General features: G+C 36.3%; 1 protein-coding gene across 3 annotated transcripts; it reads right to left on the bottom strand.

The window, feature by feature from the left end:
* Positions 1 to 210: 210 nt before the first annotated feature.
* On the bottom strand, positions 211 to 16,404 carry LOC149064393 (uncharacterized). 3 transcript variants are annotated; one of them, XM_089254938.1, is made up of 9 exons: positions 16,286 to 16,404; positions 16,018 to 16,120; positions 11,857 to 12,225; positions 11,423 to 11,604; positions 10,856 to 11,125; positions 6,100 to 6,184; positions 4,080 to 4,144; positions 2,424 to 2,693; positions 211 to 460 (listed from the first exon to the last, which is right to left on the bottom strand). In XM_089254938.1, exons 2-9 carry the CDS (start codon positions 16,034 to 16,036, stop codon positions 293 to 295), a joined length of 1,428 nt encoding a protein of 475 aa, XP_089111064.1. In that variant the 5' UTR covers positions 16,037 to 16,120; positions 16,286 to 16,404; the 3' UTR covers positions 211 to 292. The 3 variants fall into 3 exon arrangements, with proteins under 3 accessions (XP_089111064.1, XP_089111065.1, XP_089111066.1); XM_089254939.1 differs by lacking the exon at positions 16,018 to 16,120; XM_089254940.1 differs by lacking the exons at positions 16,018 to 16,120; positions 16,286 to 16,404 and adding an exon at positions 13,468 to 13,529.
* Positions 16,405 to 17,755: the final 1,351 nt, after the last annotated feature.

Raw genomic sequence — 17,755 nt, 5'->3', positions numbered from 1 at the left:
TATACCAAGTTTCATAAAAATAACATATAATAATATATCAGAATGAGCACTACATACATCTGCATAGCATCAGTTTGTTTATAACCACCTCCGGGTAAAAAACTTTAGATGCTACGAGGACTTGAGATTATTCAAGCCGTGGACTTCAAATTTTATAATATATGCTGTATGATGCTAATAAGAAATTACCATAATGTTTTTTTTTTTTAAAAAAGAGATTTTATTATCTACTTTAGCACTCACACAGTTCACATATTGAATTATGGCTTAGAATATATTTCTGACTGTGAATTCACAGCCCTGGCATGAAATAGGCAATGTTATCCAGCATTTTGCTGAGAATAGCCTGAGAACAGCCATTCATTTCATCAGCTTCTGACGTTAAACACAGTAGAGGTCCTAAAGCACATAGGGTAGAGTCCAAGAGTACGGAAAATATCCCAGAAACAGCTATTTGACCCTGAAAAGATAAAAATATTGAAGAAAATCAATTTGTTGGTGGCCTTGATGTCATTCGCAAGCTATCAGCAGAATTTTGCTGGTGTCCATCGTACAAAGCCATTTAGCATGTATGCTTCAAGAGGGGAACTATCTGCAGGTCTCTGTTCTGATTGAAAAAATATTTTTCTTAAGCGCAGTGGCACCATCTGTTGTGAACAGATATAAATGAGTCATTACCAAGGTGACACAGGCATGCACTCTCATTTTGGAGTTTCCGAATCCAGTAACCCTACCTTACATGATCGACCGATGATATTAAAAATGCCACATTCCTAGTGATACTGTCTTTTCTCAACAGTTACCAAATTAGTTTGCACATTGGACAATAATCTTAGGGATGTTGAGACTGCCCTAGATGAGTACAATGATAGAAAATGAGAGGCAGACTTAAGCATTTATGTTTTTCAGAATAGCACTTGTAAGGTTTCTGGCCTTGATAATGATGATGAACAGGGCCACAACTAGAAGCTTGGTCACCTGGAGCAAGCACACATTTTGACGCCCCATTGTAATGTTGGAGAGGTTTCAAAATGAAATTTGCGCCCCCTCAGGTCTAGTGCCCAGGGCACAAGACCCGCCTGCTCCTCCCTCTAGTTGTGGCCCTGATGATGAATACAGTAGCATACCATAGCTCTATTGGTTTGAACTTATTCAAAGCATACATGCTTTCATTTTTCAGTGATAGCTTTTTTCTCATGCTTGTAAATCAATTGAGGAGCTTATTTTCAAAAGGGAACATTTAGACCAGTGTTTCTCAACCTTTCTGAACCGAAAAACCAGTAAAATGTCTGAAACCATTTGACGGATACAATACCACTTGTGTCCCGTATTATGGGGCATTTCAGTATTTTTAGTGGTTTCTAAATTTCTTTTTATACATTTGTCCCATTTTTTCAATGACATTTATTTATATTCACAGTGTTCACTAAAATCGTTAAAAAACAGCGCTCTAATAACTTATGATAATTTTGGTTATAAATTCAAATATTTATCTCACACTGTCAAGTTAAACTGTTTCTCTCTCTCTCCATTTTTCAGCAATTATAACTACAATTGGGGATTTTGCTCACTTAATCAGGTCATTTGAATGCCAACTTTTTGTTTAAAGTGATTTGTAGCAACCTTTTATTTCTCCATTCTTCACCCATTTTTGCAGTAACTAGCAAATTTGTTGTTGCATTTTTGGGCTGCAAATTAGTGATATTCCATATTTTGGAATGCAATATTCCCTCATTTTTCTTATGAGGCATAATGAACCTAAGTATGAAGGTATACTTTTTATTTGTGAATCTATATGGATATTACTATAATATTGATTACAATTGAATAATTTTCCATCTAGTTAAAATTCAATTATCAAGTCTGCCTGCAGACCACCTACGCCATCATTACGGAACATGGGTTGAGAAATGCTGATTTAGACGATTACTAAATTTGCAGAAAAAGTAAAAAAATTTCATGTTTTTTTAGAATGAAAAATACAGAAATAAATCAACAAGGTGGATATGTTTCTTTTTGGAAGAAACAACCAACTTTACATTGTAATTTTCGCCAAAAATATACCTATTTGAATAAACCCTGTTGCATAATCCAACAAAGCTCATCCCAAAGATTTGAGAAAACCATTGAAAAGTGTATTTTGAAAAAAAGTGGAAATGTTCCCTTTTGAAAATAAGCTCCTCAAATATTCATGCTTATGTAATCATTTCTCGCAAATCACAAAAACCACTGCACTACTATTTGTGTGATTATGTGCCTAGAAAAAGTTTCTTTTACAAAAGCATAACAACATCCAGGCCTACTTTCAAGAAATTTCTTCCCGCACCTGACATTGTCAAGAAAATTCTGGTTATCATGACTCCTGAACCAACCCCAGTGTAAAAAAAAACAGTGATTAGTTAATAAAAAAAAATTTAACTTGCCTCGTGTTCAGTAAGACGTTGTCCAATGATACTCAGGGACTCTCCGAGAAGTTTGAGATAAGCCGCAACATCGATTGGGGATGTCCCAGCACTTCGGAGCGATTCAGCAGAGTTTCGTAAACCGTCTTCAGGAGAAGATGCATTTAGTGATGAATGATTAGTTGTGGCTGGGGATATGGCTGTTGGTTTTGGTGTATGTTCAGTTTGGCGTCCAGTGCTAATGATGCTACCTCCTTTTTGTGCCATTTTCTTTGCCTTTCTTCGCCATGCCTTGGAAAAGAAAAGTAACATCATTTTATCATATCCTAGCAAAGGATCTCACAGTGGGGGGGGGGGGGATGGTCACTAAAACTAGTCATAATTATGAGATTTAATTAATAAAAAAATGAAGTCTTTTTAGTACGGGGTACAGGTTTGGAGTTTTGGACTAAATAACCAAAACTCCAAATACTGTTCAAAAAGAACTAACCATTCACAAAAATTTAAACCCATCTTTGCATCCACAGATTGCTTAAAATTTAGTTTCTTTCCGCGAATAATAACCATATCGGAACAACCTCCTATCAAACATTATTGATTGTACAACAGTTTCCAATTTCTTTTGTAACATCAACCGTCACATCTGCCAAACTTCACTACAGCATTCTCTCGCATAGGCCTCGCCAAGCAATATTAAATAAATTAATAAGAAACATACTGTGTTCTCCCAACATTAGCTGGCATGCTGTGAAATTCAAGGAACACCAGTTTTTTAATGGTGGTGTCTGGTGCCTTTTCGGCATGCTGGGAAAAGTGAGGTTTAACATCCTGAAAGTGACATGTTTCAGAAAAAGGCATCAAAAATATGGATTTTTCTCCCTGCTTAATTTTGTTTTTGTACCAATATAAAGGTTAGAAAACAGTTACTTTGTAAAAAAATGAGGTTTTAAACGAAATAACTATTATATTTACTACTTTGATATGAACGTAAAAAAAATAATGGATTACAGTCATATTTCATTCAATTACACAAATTGCACAGAAAAATAAACCAAATTTTGAAGCTGAATGAACTAATGCTAAATTTAATACAACAATCAGACATTGCAAAAAAATATATATATCTCAAATAAAATTAATGAAAAATGTAAGAAATTAAAAAAATCAAACTAAATGTGTACACCCCAACTAACACTCATTCCCCAAATGTGTGTCTTTATAGCTGACTACTGTTTTACTCTTTACTGAAACAGAAAAATGTAGAGAATCATTATTCCCATCTTTTTTCAAAATAGTGAATTAGGTATTAAATGCCTATCTGGAAAAGAAAATTAACTTAGTTTGGGCTTCACGAAATAGAAACTCTAATTAATTACTAATAACACTGTTAACACTAATTTTTCTTTTGCTCGAAGTTAGTTCAGACCTTACAAATACTACATTTAAGTCGTCCAAACCAGACTTGGGCAACACTGTCAAGGAGTTAATAAGGATCACAATATGCATTTAGCCAATTCTATGGATTTTTAAAGTAAAGATATTTAAGAATTTTCCATAATCTGTGACTCCAATTTCCTGGTATGCTGGTCTCTCTCACAGTTTCCCGACATGCCAGCTAAAGCAGGGTTCTTTTCAAAATTATAATTTTATTCGAAAAAGACATGCATAGATTGGTACCATTTTTTCTTTCTCTGGAAGCGCTTGCCATATTTCACCCATTTTCTTGCTTATTGATGAGAAAACTGTAAAAAGAAGAAATATATAATTTGCAAAAGAACATATCAATAAACAAGCTACAGCTATTGCAGATAATTTCTTAAAGATCACAATAGTGAACATTAAAACAGCAGTGTAATATTGATTTTGTTTTTCTACAAGGCAAACAATTTCTACAAATTTTCTACAAAAAAGAATAATTAAGTTTAAAAACACAAATATAAAACAAAACTCATGGATTTAAAAAATAAAACAATTATTATAGTCACTAACTTGCATTCAAAGAAATGAAAAGACTTTGTTCTAGAACTTTATACATAAGTAAATTTAAAAAAAATAACAATTTCTATATTTGAATTTTCATGCGTATGTGAGTGGACAAACCATGCATAATTTTTTTTGCAAACTAATAATTACTATGAACAATCCCTGATAGCCACTTCACAATAACTGTTCAAGACATTGCAATCAATCAAGACTAATAGAACCTATTTTATTACAGAAAGTTAGGTCAAAATAATTCACACTGTTCATAACCTCGTGGTGTGTATGCATATATGTATGGACTATACACGTAACCCTCACTATGACCACTGTTTGTATTAGAACACAGGTTTCTGGAACAATATACAAGGTTATGCATTTTCTTCCTTTCTTCCAAACTGAGCACAACTCAGATCTATCACCATCTATGGATAATTTACTACCTAGTGAGTTGTGCAGAAAGTATAAGTGTGTGTGTACCTAACAGTCTGAGTGCATATCTAGTGTTGTGTTTGATTTTTCAGTGTCGACATGTATATTTCAGAAGTGAAGTAAGTGAAATGTAATGATTGAATTGCATTTGTACTGTTTGGAGGTCTGTTGCTCTCTGTGGCAAGACTTTTTAAAAGGGGCGATCGGCTTGCATTTAGGCCTCAAAGTTGAGAACCACAGAAAACCAACTTCAGCCCACCACCACTGTGGGGATCGTGGGGTTTGAATCCGGGACCTCATGACGCAAGTCCATCACTATGACCACCACAGCAGCAAAGGTTATGCACTGAAAACCAGTTTGCCTTCCTTATATGAAAACAGTTCTGTGATAATGAAATGCCATGAAAATGAAAAATGCTTTACAAATCTTCGGAGCTAGGTCACCATCCATGACAACTAAGAGATTAGTATTGGTGCTTGAAATTTTCTACGTCTGATTACTATATTTGTGTCCAAAGATAAAAATAAGTAAGGAGTTTGTATTAGTGTCCACGATCATGGAAAAAGGTTACCAACTGAGAAAAAAAATCTATTTCGGAACATTTTTAAAAAAAAAAAGGAGAAAAAAGAGATAGGCTACTAAAAGTTATTCTAATGTGTCAAGCCATGGTAATGATGACTTTTATGAAAAAGTATAGGAAATGTCTCCAACACAGAAATACTTTTCAGCATGTGTAAGCAGATTTAGTTCTTTGTCGTGATATTGTTGATAGTAGCCTGTACCTGATGATATTGTTCAGTTCTTTAAAAGTGTGTAAGTTAGTTATGGGCTTGAAAAATATTAGGATGATAATGCACTTAGAAGAAACACTACATCACTCTCAAAATCTTTTCGTCATGCAGTGGATGCTTGCAGGTTACTGAAGCAATTAGAGGGATATTTGCATGAGTACAAGTTATGATAATTGAAACATTGATCTGTCAGCAGCTCAAGAGTCACAGACTTGCAGCTAGCAATGAATTTTCTAATTTGGAATATCCCGAAGAAGTTTTATTATATTTGAAAGTGCAGAAAATATTGTTGATTTTATAAGAAAAGCATATTTTCCATAGTTTTTCCAATGCCAAATTATTTAAAAGTCAAATTCTTGATTGCATATGTAGGAACAAATTGTGAATTTTTTTTATACATGGGTTATGTTTAATTAGGTGCAATATTGGATTGAAACCAATTAGCTGCATGATACCATTTTACACACAAGAAAATAAAATTAAAACAACTCACTCATTGGGTTTTGTGATTGAATTCTCCTCCTATTCTCAGCACACCACAAGGAATAGGCTGTTAATTTTTTCTCTTTGGCAGCTTGCTATAAGACAAATCATACAACACATAAATAAAACTGAAATAAGTGCTATAAAAATATAAAATTTAATTTTCTTCAGCAATAAACAGTAAGAAAATCAATTGAACTAGAACAGCACTGTTATAACAAAAGTGACAGTCCAAGACATCCGATTACATGAACAATTCTAAACTCTATGATAGAACTTTACATACTGCCCTAACAGTCTATTGATATAGATAATAATTTTTGCCAGTGAAGTAAAAAGTGGGGCCTAAACTTTAAAATACCTGGCCCCATTATAATCTTGGTTACTGACATTCAGAATCTCAAGGGACTGAACAATGCCAGAGATAATTTCAACCTGTGCCCAGGCAAAAAAATGAGAAAATGGTGCACAAATTATAAGATATTTATATCTTTATGCAAAATGCAAGGAGAAATGTAACTATCAAATAAAGTTGAGTGAATATAAAATAAGAAATTTATTTAAATTCTGCAAAGAAGTCAAATTGTTGTGATCAGAAGCAATTGAGATGAAGTGGGAAATTTGATTCATTCTGCCATTTCACAATCATTATACGAAGTAAACATCCAACAGTCACTCATGAGACCGCTAAAATGTGCCCCTTTTTGGGAAATCTTCATTATAAAGAGGTTCAATATTTTTGAGGGGAAAAAATTTAAATTTTTGACTTAACATAAAATTGCAACAATCCATACTATAATCACACAAAAGAAGTGGTTTTGCAGCACCTGATATCAATTTTTCATTGAAAATAAGTGAATTTAGGATGAAATTCACGCACACTTGTTAGCAACTAACATACATAGGCATACCCAGAATTTTCTCAAGGAGGGGGGGGGGGTTCAGCTTTTTTCCTTCTCGGGGGAGGGGGAGTTAAGTTTTTTCCTGCAAAATAACACTGTAATCTTGCCTTTAGGGGGGTGGGGGTGGAACCCAAAAACCCCCTTTTGCGTACGTCAATGCTAACATATATACTTGCGTAAAAGCAGACCCTCCCCCCACTTCAGGATCACCAAAACCACAATAAATTGAAAACTGTGACCCCCAAAAATTAGCGCATTTTAGAGGGAAACTTTTATTTTTATTTCCATTCAATAAAAGGTTACAATAAAAAAAATTATTAAAAGTTCTTAATCCATTTCTCCTGATTCCCCAGGATCTACATCGAAAGCAAAGTGTTCATATGGTGTGGCATCTTCGTTTTCATCTTCAACTGTGCTGTCATTGCCTTTGTCCTTTCATAGAGGATTTAGTCTTCAGTTCCCTCCATCACATTTCTGCTATAACACTTTTAAACACGTTTTAAAGGGTTTGATTATGATTTTGACGGAAATAGACTTCTACACCTTGTGAACCCATTGGCACACTAGTCCGATGTCAGGTTTCTTCAAGGCACCACTTTTTTTTTTTTTTAAATCTTTGTAACTTATTCATTTGATCCATAAACTCCTTAACAATAGAAGGGTCGGACCATATGTTCTACCTAAAAGGACCGCTGACAGTCATTTGGATTGCCGCTTCTTTTTAGTGCAATATATTTAATCACACTAAATTTTTACAATAAAAAATAATACAAATTATCCAACATGGTTAATTTGATAATTTCAAAGAAAAATTTGCATTTTCTTAAGCATACAGGGTGTCCATAAAATGACTTTCCAACTATAAATATAAAAAATTAGAGGGCAACTGTCGACAAGATTTACCATGAGAAAAGATAGATAAGCATTGCTTTTATATCACATCGTACATTGCTCCATTTTGATGATGTACACATTTATATATATATATATATAAAAAGACTGATATATATATATATATATATATCAGTCTTTTTATTCACTATATTTAGTTATATGCCAGTGTAAATTTACACTATTGAGGAAAAAGTAGAGCAATATTAAAATTTCATATTACAAATTAACTTATGAAGAAAATGCAATTAAAAAAATACACACACACGTCTTTATTTTTCGTCAGTATTATCTGATCCAGACCAGTCACTAACGGAATCACTACTTTCACTTTCGGGTAGATACAGCAGAAAATTATTTTTGTTATCATAGTGTGCATTGTAAGTCCCCTCAGCCTCAGATTTATTGTCCGAAATATCATTCAGCACCGATAAAGTTGGACTATTTTGTTCTAATACATCTTTTTTTCTAAGAGCCATTTCTACATACTGTGTATGAACTTATGTTTCCTAGGAAGCTTTCAAAGCAGATGGTGGCATGAAGAGTTATGAAATGTCAAACCAAAACAAAAACAGAGCTTGCCAGGTGAATGATGAAAAAAGAAAAAAGTTTCCTCAATTTTGATAACAGAGGTTATATATAGCTTAACCAGTCAAGTGGTTACGACTGCCATACGTAATGTCGGTGCCTACGACGGCATTTGCCGACGCGCAGACTTTTTTCGGTCTTTTTTACCAGTCAAGTGGTTAAGAGGCATTTGCCGTCGCTGATATACGTAATGGTGTTGCCTACGATGGCATTTGCAGACACGCAGACTTTTCGGTCTTTTTCACAGAGATATGATGGAATAATTTGTAATACATGTGCTGCCATCTCTGTACAGCCATCTTTCTACTTTATTATCTCATCACTAGATGGAGTTGACAATTATATTTCAAAATCTGAGATTATTATTACTATTAACTTTGTCATGTTTTGCAAAGCTGCATCCCCATCGCTTTTGTTTCAATTTCCAACTCCCTTGCGAAGATGCCTCTGTTTTATTACTCACATATCTTTTAGCAAAGGTTCAACTACTATGGTTCCACATAAATCCATCAACAGCATTTCTTTTAGTCACAGGACATTATGACCGCCCCTCCCCACTTTTGGGGAGTGATATAATGTCTCGACACATTCGAGCCATAAAAAAACATGCTATAAAAAAAATATTTTAATATTTCAAACTTCCAAGAAAAGGAAAAAAAAAGGGAAAAAGCGCGTGTATGATAAAAAAAAGTGGGCACTGCGGGTAACGCTCGGAGAAATTAATTGGACAGTTGACTGGTTAATAAGATACAGGGTTTCGATTGTAGATACAGTACATACTCTCCCTACCAATAGACTTTTTAGATTGCCCAGTAACATGATGCAACGAACAGCATTATTTTATTAATTTTTTGTTATTGGTATGTTACTTGTGAATATATGTTGTGTTGTGTGTGCCATCAGGGAGTGATAAGGAATAAACCTAAAAGCAAAAGTATACATCAATGCCCACCACAAGGAGAAAACATACAATTTACATATAGCAGTCAAAATGACTGCTCTTGGCTGTTCTAGGTATAAACGTCGATATCTCTGGAACAAAACTTTCAATATCTTTCAAATTTTTTAACACAAGATAAGTATAGAAATAATGAAAAGTCACTAAAAATGGAGTGTATAGGTCAAATACCGCCGAGATCATAGCATTTTCAAAATCAAAAACCATCAAAATGACTGCTCCGGCCATTCTAGTGTTAAATAATCTCTAAAAGGCTTGTTGATACTCACATCTGAAGGCTATAAAATGTACTTTAGTTTATCAGGTATCAAAGTCAACAACTTTTTTTTTTTTGCTTCGGCTTAAACATCATCGGTTCTATGGGGTTTGATCTTAGCTACAAAAATCCCTCTACTGATTAGTAACGGCATCTAAAGTTAATGAGTCCAATAATGTTGCAGATCTTCAAGCTAGCCCTGCAGAAGTCATGTAGCTATATAATTCGGTGGAGTAAGAGGGTTCAATATTTTCTTCTTAAAAACTGACCCGTGTATGAGTCGACCACCCCCTCTCATTCCTGAGATTAAGAAACAAATTGTTCAAAAAAAAATTCAACTTATATACGCATGAGTATATACATTACTTATGAAGCACAAGGGTTGTGGACTGCATTTTCGAAATCAAATGACCTGACATAGCAGGGGTGCTCTAAGGTTGTGCGGCCAAACAGGGGTGCAGCTATAGGAATGCCCCCAAATCAGTGGTAAAGAGAAAAAGCAATTGCAGAAAATAGAAAGTGAATGTTTGGTCAGAGATTCAAACTATGAATTTAATGCCTTTTCTCTAGATGGGAGTTTTTGTGGTCAATTCCTGATGCAGCTTATACACTGGAGGGGTGCCAAAATGATGTCGAGCTGCTTTCTGTGACACAGGGAAGAATCTATATTTATTTTCATGTTTGTAGGGCTCAAGGAACGAAATGCCTTTGTACTCTACTATTAGTAACAGCATTTCACGAAATTAGCCCTCCTTCAGAGCAGATATTGAGGAATATTTTTCTTATTATATGCATTCTTTTTCTTTCATTTTCATGGCCAAAAGTGGGTGTTATTCAGAAATACTTGTTCAGAGGTTAACCTTAATGTTAGGTTTCCTAATGGGATGTGTTGTGTTCTAAGAAAATGTGGCTGTTGTTTAGAAGATATTGTTATGGGGGATTTTACTGTAACAGATGATCACTTTACTGCGGTCATTTCAAAAGGTAGTTCTGAATAGCCATAAAGATAAATTCATGCTGGAAATGTGAGATGAGTTTTATAACTAGATCTGATGAGCTAGACTTTGGTATAAGTTACTGACGACATAAACAATTGTCAACAGCTAACGAAAAAATTATAAAAAAGAACAGACAAACCTAAAATTTATTTTTACGAATATGTAAATCTTACTTCAACTGGTTTTTTCCGAGCTGCAGGAACTTTTGCTTCTTTTACAGGAGGTTTTTTCCTTGGTGGTTTTGGCTTTTGTTGTCTTTGTACAATGCCTTTCTTGACTGGCTTTCTCTTGGCAGCGCTGCCCTTCTTCTCTTTCGGCATCAAGTCGCGCATATCATTTGATTCTTCAGCGATAACCAGATTGGACTCGCTTGTCTCTTCTTCACTGGCATACATGCTGAGCTCATTATTTTGATCAACAAATGTCAATGGCGAATTGAAAGCCTGCAAAAAACATGAAATGTGGAAATATTTCCATGAAAATATGTGGAAATGTGATATATGATAAAATAAATGTGAAAATATGTGCCATGTGGAAATTCCAAATCAGTAGTGTGAATCATTAACTTTGAACAAAATCTGTGCCAATGAAAAAAGCTATGAAGCATGTTCAAATGATCATACAGTCGAGGAGGGATTTTCAACACATGGTCACAAATATATGACTACTTAACAAACAAATGCTAATATTATCACATTTATCAAGATATTTAGTTATTGGCACTGCACTTGTACACGAACCTGTCTATAAGGTTCCACAATGACTTTTTCATGAGGCGATGGTGAATGATGTATGTTGCGTGGGGGCATTTTGCCTTGAGGAGTTGCTCGCATACGAGCCGAGTGCTCAATTTCAACATCTGATTCATCGGATGAAGACGAGGATGTGGTTGTAGTTGAGGATGTTTCACTGGAGGAAGAACCTGTAATGATCAGGGAAATACAAACTTCATATAGAAATATGAATAACATCATTACAACATGGATAACACATCAAAATACACCAATTAATATAAACTAATTAAGAAAATCATAAACAAGTTTCTCTATGCTATCCCAAACGCATCATGATTTTTAAGTTGCAAGTCTGAATGTTAATCAATTCGTTGACTTGATAATGCTTAGATCATATATTTGCAATCAAACATTTCATATATAGATATGAAAAGCAAAACCTTTCTCATCGGCAGAAGATTCTTGAAACAATGGACGATTCGGATCCAGCTTGGATTTAACAGGACTCGGAAAAGGAGGAATTTTCGGTGTAGAAGAGTGAAGCATGTCACCAATTCTTTTCTTAGTGGGAGATATAGTGAAAGATGATGATGACGATGATGGAGAGGACACATTCAACGATATTTTAGGTATCTTTATGGGCGCTATTCGCTTGTCATCGAACTCATCAAATTCATCCAACCCTTTAGGCTTTTTACGGAGTTTCAGTTGCGCTTCGAGTTCTGGAATATCGAGATCTTCCATTTCTTTCAGTTTTGTAGACTTCTTAAGGACTCTTCCAGACCTTGAAATGGCTGGACCGTCCATGTCTTTCAAGAATAAGAAATAAATAAAGAGATTATAGAAAAATAAAATAAATAGCTTGTGTCTGTTTTTGTTTTTTTTTACTGAAATTCTAAACATAGTGTAAGTAAATAGATGGTTCTCACGATATTGGCCTAAATTGTTGTCCCCAGCAGTTTACATTATATATATTTGACACAGAATTTTTTTTTTATTGCTTCCTATTCATATTCCAGTTTTTAAAAAGTCGCCCCACTGTTTTTTAAATTTTTTCATCAATAGATTTTTTTTTTGATTTACTCAAAAAAATTTTCATTTGTTAAGAAAATGTCCTTCTCCAGTGGCATTTTTTAGGTTTCGAAATGATAATTTTCTATGTTAAAACGAAAAAAAAAAATCCATAATGTATATTTTCAGGGCCAGTATACTTTCATATTTCACATTTTTTACAATTTTAAACATTTTTTATCAATAGTTTGTAGCTAAATTAAAATTTTACAGGGTACAATTATTAAAGGGTACAATTTTACTTTGTTTCCATGTTAGGCAGGTTCCGTTTAATCCAGGATTTTTAATGTGTATTTTGACATTGAAAAATCACAGGGGAACACAATTTTTTTCCGTTGAAGACAGGTTTTTGCTTAATACAGGTTCTATTAAAGACAGGTTTCACTGTATAAGCTCGATGATTACATTAGATTCCACCGATAATGGTCATCTTGCACAAGTGCACTCTCTGTATCAGTACCATCATTTCAAAGCATACTGTTACATTGGGTCCACCGATATTGAATACAGTGCAAGCGCATTAGCTAAATCGACATCACGATGTTAGATATCGGAATTAACTATAGGCCTATATTGCAGTGTTCAAAATTGGGATATTAATGTGGGCCTTACATCAGTGATTTATTATAAATCTATACATCACCTAGTACCAGTTGCATCCTATCAAATTTTGTGTTGAGCAGGTCAAGAAGGGTGCAGCTATCTTTTGAACCTCCTTTTAAATCAATCAGAATTGTAAATTAATTCACAAATTAGATTTATTCAGGGAAAAAAGATGCGAGTGTTTCTTATTAAATGTCCTTTTGCTGGATATTTTTTTTCATGAGAAATAATAGATTATTGAAAACTATTTTCACATTACCACATGTTTTAGTTCAGAGACATCTACGAAGGTCGTCCAGAAAGTAAAGAATGTTTTGGAATAACTAAATAAAAACGAAAGATATCAACATAAAACTTTATTTAGAAAGTCACAGTACCTTACTCTATTTTTCATTGCAGCAGTCAAGGCACTTATTATAATGTGGGACCAATTTTTCAATTCCGATGTTATACTCTTCTACCGCCAAAGACATGAGTCAGGATGCCACTTCTTGTTTGAGGTCTTCATCGTCTGCAAACTGTTTTCCACCCAAACATTTCTTTAGTTTCGGGAATATGTGAAAATCACTTGGTGCAAAGTCAGAGCTGTTAAGAAGATATCCAAAAATTTCCCACTTAAGACGTTGAAGTTCTTGTTGTGCTCGTGCTAATGCAAGAGGCCGTGCATTGTCATGAATCAAAGCCACCATAGCCGACAACATTCCACGTCTCTTGCTTTGGATGGTGCATCTAAGTTGTTGAAAAGTTTCACAATATGCCTCCAAGTTTATTGTGACTCCTCTTGGCGTAAACTACACATGGATCATTTGGGATCAAACCCTTTCTGTCCCACAAAGTTTTGCCATAAATTTTCTGATTTGGTTTTTCTTTTCTGGGTTTCGAGGGCGAGTTTGTGTGATGTCACTCCATAGACTGAAGCTTGTTTTCATCTCCTGTTACAATGCGGTCAAGAAATTTGTTACCATTATTGAGATATTGGGTAAAAAATTCTAGGGCTGCTCTCATCCGTTTCGTCTTATGGACATCAGCCAAATTTTTAGGCACCCACAACCACACATGTTTTTGTAGCCAAGGTGCTCTGTCACTATGTCATATAGGAGCGATCGTAAAACTTGTGGGAAAGATTCATGTAATGTGCTTAAAGTGAAATGCTGGTTTCTTGAATTTTGTCTTCAACTTTTACTTTCAACTAATCCGTAACGAGTGGTGGCCTCCTCCCACTCCAATAGTCATCGTGCACACTGGTTCTTTCCTTGATTAAACATAATTCATCATTTCCTCAGTGAAGCCTCATTCATTGCACTATCACTATAAGCATTCTTTATTTACCTATAAATTTTGATAGGCCGAACATTTTGTGCATTCAGAAAACAAATGACACTATGCATTTCACATCTGGCGGGATTTTCGATGGCCGCAGTCTGCCCACAAGGGCAGGTCTGACAGGACTACAGCCCTGGGGCCTGGAATGATTCAGGTTTTAAATTTTTTAATGTTATAAATTCACTATATAGGGAGCTGCCAAAAGTCCCTGCTGCATGTTGTTAGGGCCCGGGACTTTATCAAGTCTGACGTACATCAAACGAGCATCACATTCGTCTCTGAAAGATCCTGATAAGGTGGAAGAAAATTTGTGTGTCTTCTGCCATACACCAAATAGGCCTAAATCATAGGCGGAGATAGACTTGGAAGTCTGGGGGGGGGGGGCACGATGATGTCAATTCATATATACATTAGATCAGTCAACTTCAGTCAACCCCCACGCCTCCTCCCTCCTTTATCTCCGCCCATGGCCTAAATGTTCGGCTCTGTATATGTATTCTCTGCCGGCGAGTAACAAATGAAAACGGCACTCTCAAATAGATAAGGATAGCACATAGGCTGGAAAAGCATTAATAGCATAAATGAAAAAAAAAAAATTATTCTGAAACAGCCAAATCACCAATGGAAATCGGTTGGTGACAAAAAATAATCGCCAAATTTGGCGCAACTCTGTTTACAGAGTCTTAGCCACTGATCCAGGTCATTAGTTGCACAAATCATTGGTTTTTTTTTTAACTCTTTAACACCCAGATAGAAAACCTAGGAGGGTCGTGAAAATACCAAGTTTTTTGTGTTCGAAGTGGACTCGTCCAAATTTCGGCCACTTTCCCTCTCCCCACCCTTTCTCCATGAGTTTTTATTCACGCCACCCTTTGCATTGACGTTCACCCTTTCATTTCAATGGATTTTGCGGGAGATAATTTGTCTATATACTGAAAACAACCCTTTCCTCACAGTATTACCTCTTTGTAAAATGCATTGAGTACCCTTAGTCCATTCTCAGGGAACATTCTAGTACATCAGCTTTTAAAATCCCATTGATAGGGCGTTGCAGTTGTCTTTTCCGTTCCCGCCTCTGACGAGAGCTTTCATCTTCTTCCCCGTTGGTAACAAAAGCCCACCGAAACATACCCATACCCCCTAGCTGGGCCGAGACTTGAGGCGGTTATGGGCATTAACCTACTCGGCCGACTTCGGGCGATCTGGGCATTATAGAGTTAATGCGTTACTACCACAGTAAGCCTATATGATCAGTGTATTACGGCCAGGGGCGTCGGAGCCATGGGGGAGGGGGGGGTGCCCGGGCACGCACGAGCATTTGTAGAACGGGTCTGAGCACCCACGGAATTGATACCCAAGACGAGCACCCACGGGTTCGATACACTTCCGACGCCCCTGGATAAGGCATATTATTGATTTGAAATTGCCGCCACCCGTGACTCATATATCATTTGAATGAGAGCAAGACAATTCATATTTATTGACAATTATTGTTTCCCGAACACAATTATAGTTATTGGTATTGACATTTCAAGCAAACATGGCATAAGTATTCAAGTATGACAAGCTTTGACATCATGGGAATTTCAAGGAAAATTTCTCACCTTTATCGGGAGAGTCCATTATTCGTCGCTCCGACCCGGATCAAATTACAATTTAGTTTCCAACTCAAAAACTAGTTAGTAGTCATTCCCATCAACACAAAAACTGCAAAAAAGTGCCAAGCAAAGTGAGTCACAACAACAACACCATGTTAGGGGGGAAAATATTGATTAGTTGGCAGTGTATTAGTTATATACGTGCAATGCGGAGGTTAACACCAAAGGATCAAATTTCATGTTGAAAATATAGATGCAAAAATTAAATCAATACCTGGAAAATTCTTTCAATTTATGAGAATTATTTGAATGCTTTGAATACGATTCAAAGAATTTGTACTGGTTTTTTAAAAAAAAAAATGCCAAACGAATAATGTAAACAGCAAGTTCAGTAAAATTTTGTATAGGAGAGGAGCAAGATCAGACGATATAAGAGAGAATGTCATACACTATTGGTGACCATATTGTGTATCGGTGAATACGGGATCTAAGAGCTATGAATGAACGTGACCATATCATGATGGAAGTTTATTTAAAATAATCTGCATCGAAGTTCTAGCCGGGTTTTCCTAGGAATAAGTTTCTTGCACCGCGTGAACCGAATTAGACCATTTCGCGCCGGCAGAAACGTTTTACGTAACTACGCTACGCGTTTGTGTTTTCCTAGCGAGGCGCATCAGATCAAGGCGGCTATATAAAGGAGATGGCTTTGGCATCAGCTACTCTGTCGTCTGCATGCTCCGGTTTGAAGGGAAGGGAAATAAAACACACAAGAGAGAAGAGAATATCGGCAAAACCGCGGCGCACGACGCATTTGACTCCTCCAGAAGCAGTCGGCCAATCACGCCCAACGTAAAGCACCGTCGTGAACCGTATTACGCTCCGTAGGAAAACAGTCATGCTGATTTTCGTATTGGTGAGTGGACGGCGTGTCGCGCTGGGCCGAATCACGTTGCGCGCGGCACAGGAAACCTGCTCCTTGGAAAACAGGGCTTAAAGCCGGGTTTTCCTAGGAGCAGATTTCCTGTGCCGCGCGCAACGTGATTCGTGCAGCGCGCCACTCACCAATAAGAAAAGCAGCATGACTGTTTTCCTACGGAGCGCAATACGCGTCACGACAGCGCTTTACGTCGGGCGTAATTGGCCAAATGCTACTGGAGGAGTCAAATGCGTCGTGCGCCGCGCGTTTTGCCGATGTTCTCTTCACTCTTGTGTCTTTCTTCCCCTTCCCTTCAAACCACAGCATGCAGACGACAGAGTAGCTGATGCCAAGGCCATGTACTATAATATAGCCGTCCTGATCTGATGAGCCCCGCTAGGGAAACACAAACGCGTAGCGTGATTATGTAGCACGTTGCTGTCGACGCGAAATTATACTGTTCGGTTCACGCGTCACAAAACACCTATTTCTAGGAAAGCCCGGACCAGACCAGACCAGAATTAAACTTTTCCTCCCGGGCCTGGTTCAAGGGAACCATCTGCGGGCTTACAAATTGTAGCCACGGAGACTACGTATGAAGAGAAAGACAAGAGAGTATGTGTGAGTTAAAAGTGCATGTGTAAAAGAAAGTTGACAAATTCGGGTAAAAATGAAATGGTCCTGGTCATGTTTAAATTAAGTTAAATTTAAACGAATTTTGCAGAAAAGATGCCGGCACAACCCCAATTTTTTAGTACGATTATTATTTTAGTGCTTTCTGCTGTGAAGAAAGCTAGAAAGGCGATTTTTCTTCAGCTACGCCAC

The sequence above is a fragment of the Pholcus phalangioides genome, unplaced genomic scaffold (genome assembly GCF_987345545.1).
Source record: "Pholcus phalangioides strain wild (caught in Gottingen) unplaced genomic scaffold, Ppha-v1.0 ptg000042l_1, whole genome shotgun sequence".
Lineage (NCBI taxonomy): Eukaryota > Metazoa > Arthropoda > Arachnida > Araneae > Pholcidae > Pholcus > Pholcus phalangioides.
The sequence above is the reverse complement of the archived record's forward strand: the minus strand, read 5'-3'. Positions and strand labels throughout refer to the sequence as shown.

Excerpts from the sequence above, each read along its gene's own strand:
- LOC149064393 (XM_089254938.1), bottom strand. Across the intron at positions 11,605-11,856 it reads ATCTTCTGCCGATGAGAAAG|GTTCTTCCTCCAGTGAAACA; the intron begins GTTTTGCTTTTC and ends TGATCATTACAG. Across the intron at positions 461-2,423 it reads AACGTCTTACTGAACACGAG|GGTCAAATAGCTGTTTCTGG; the intron begins GCAAGTTAAATT and ends TTATCTTTTCAG.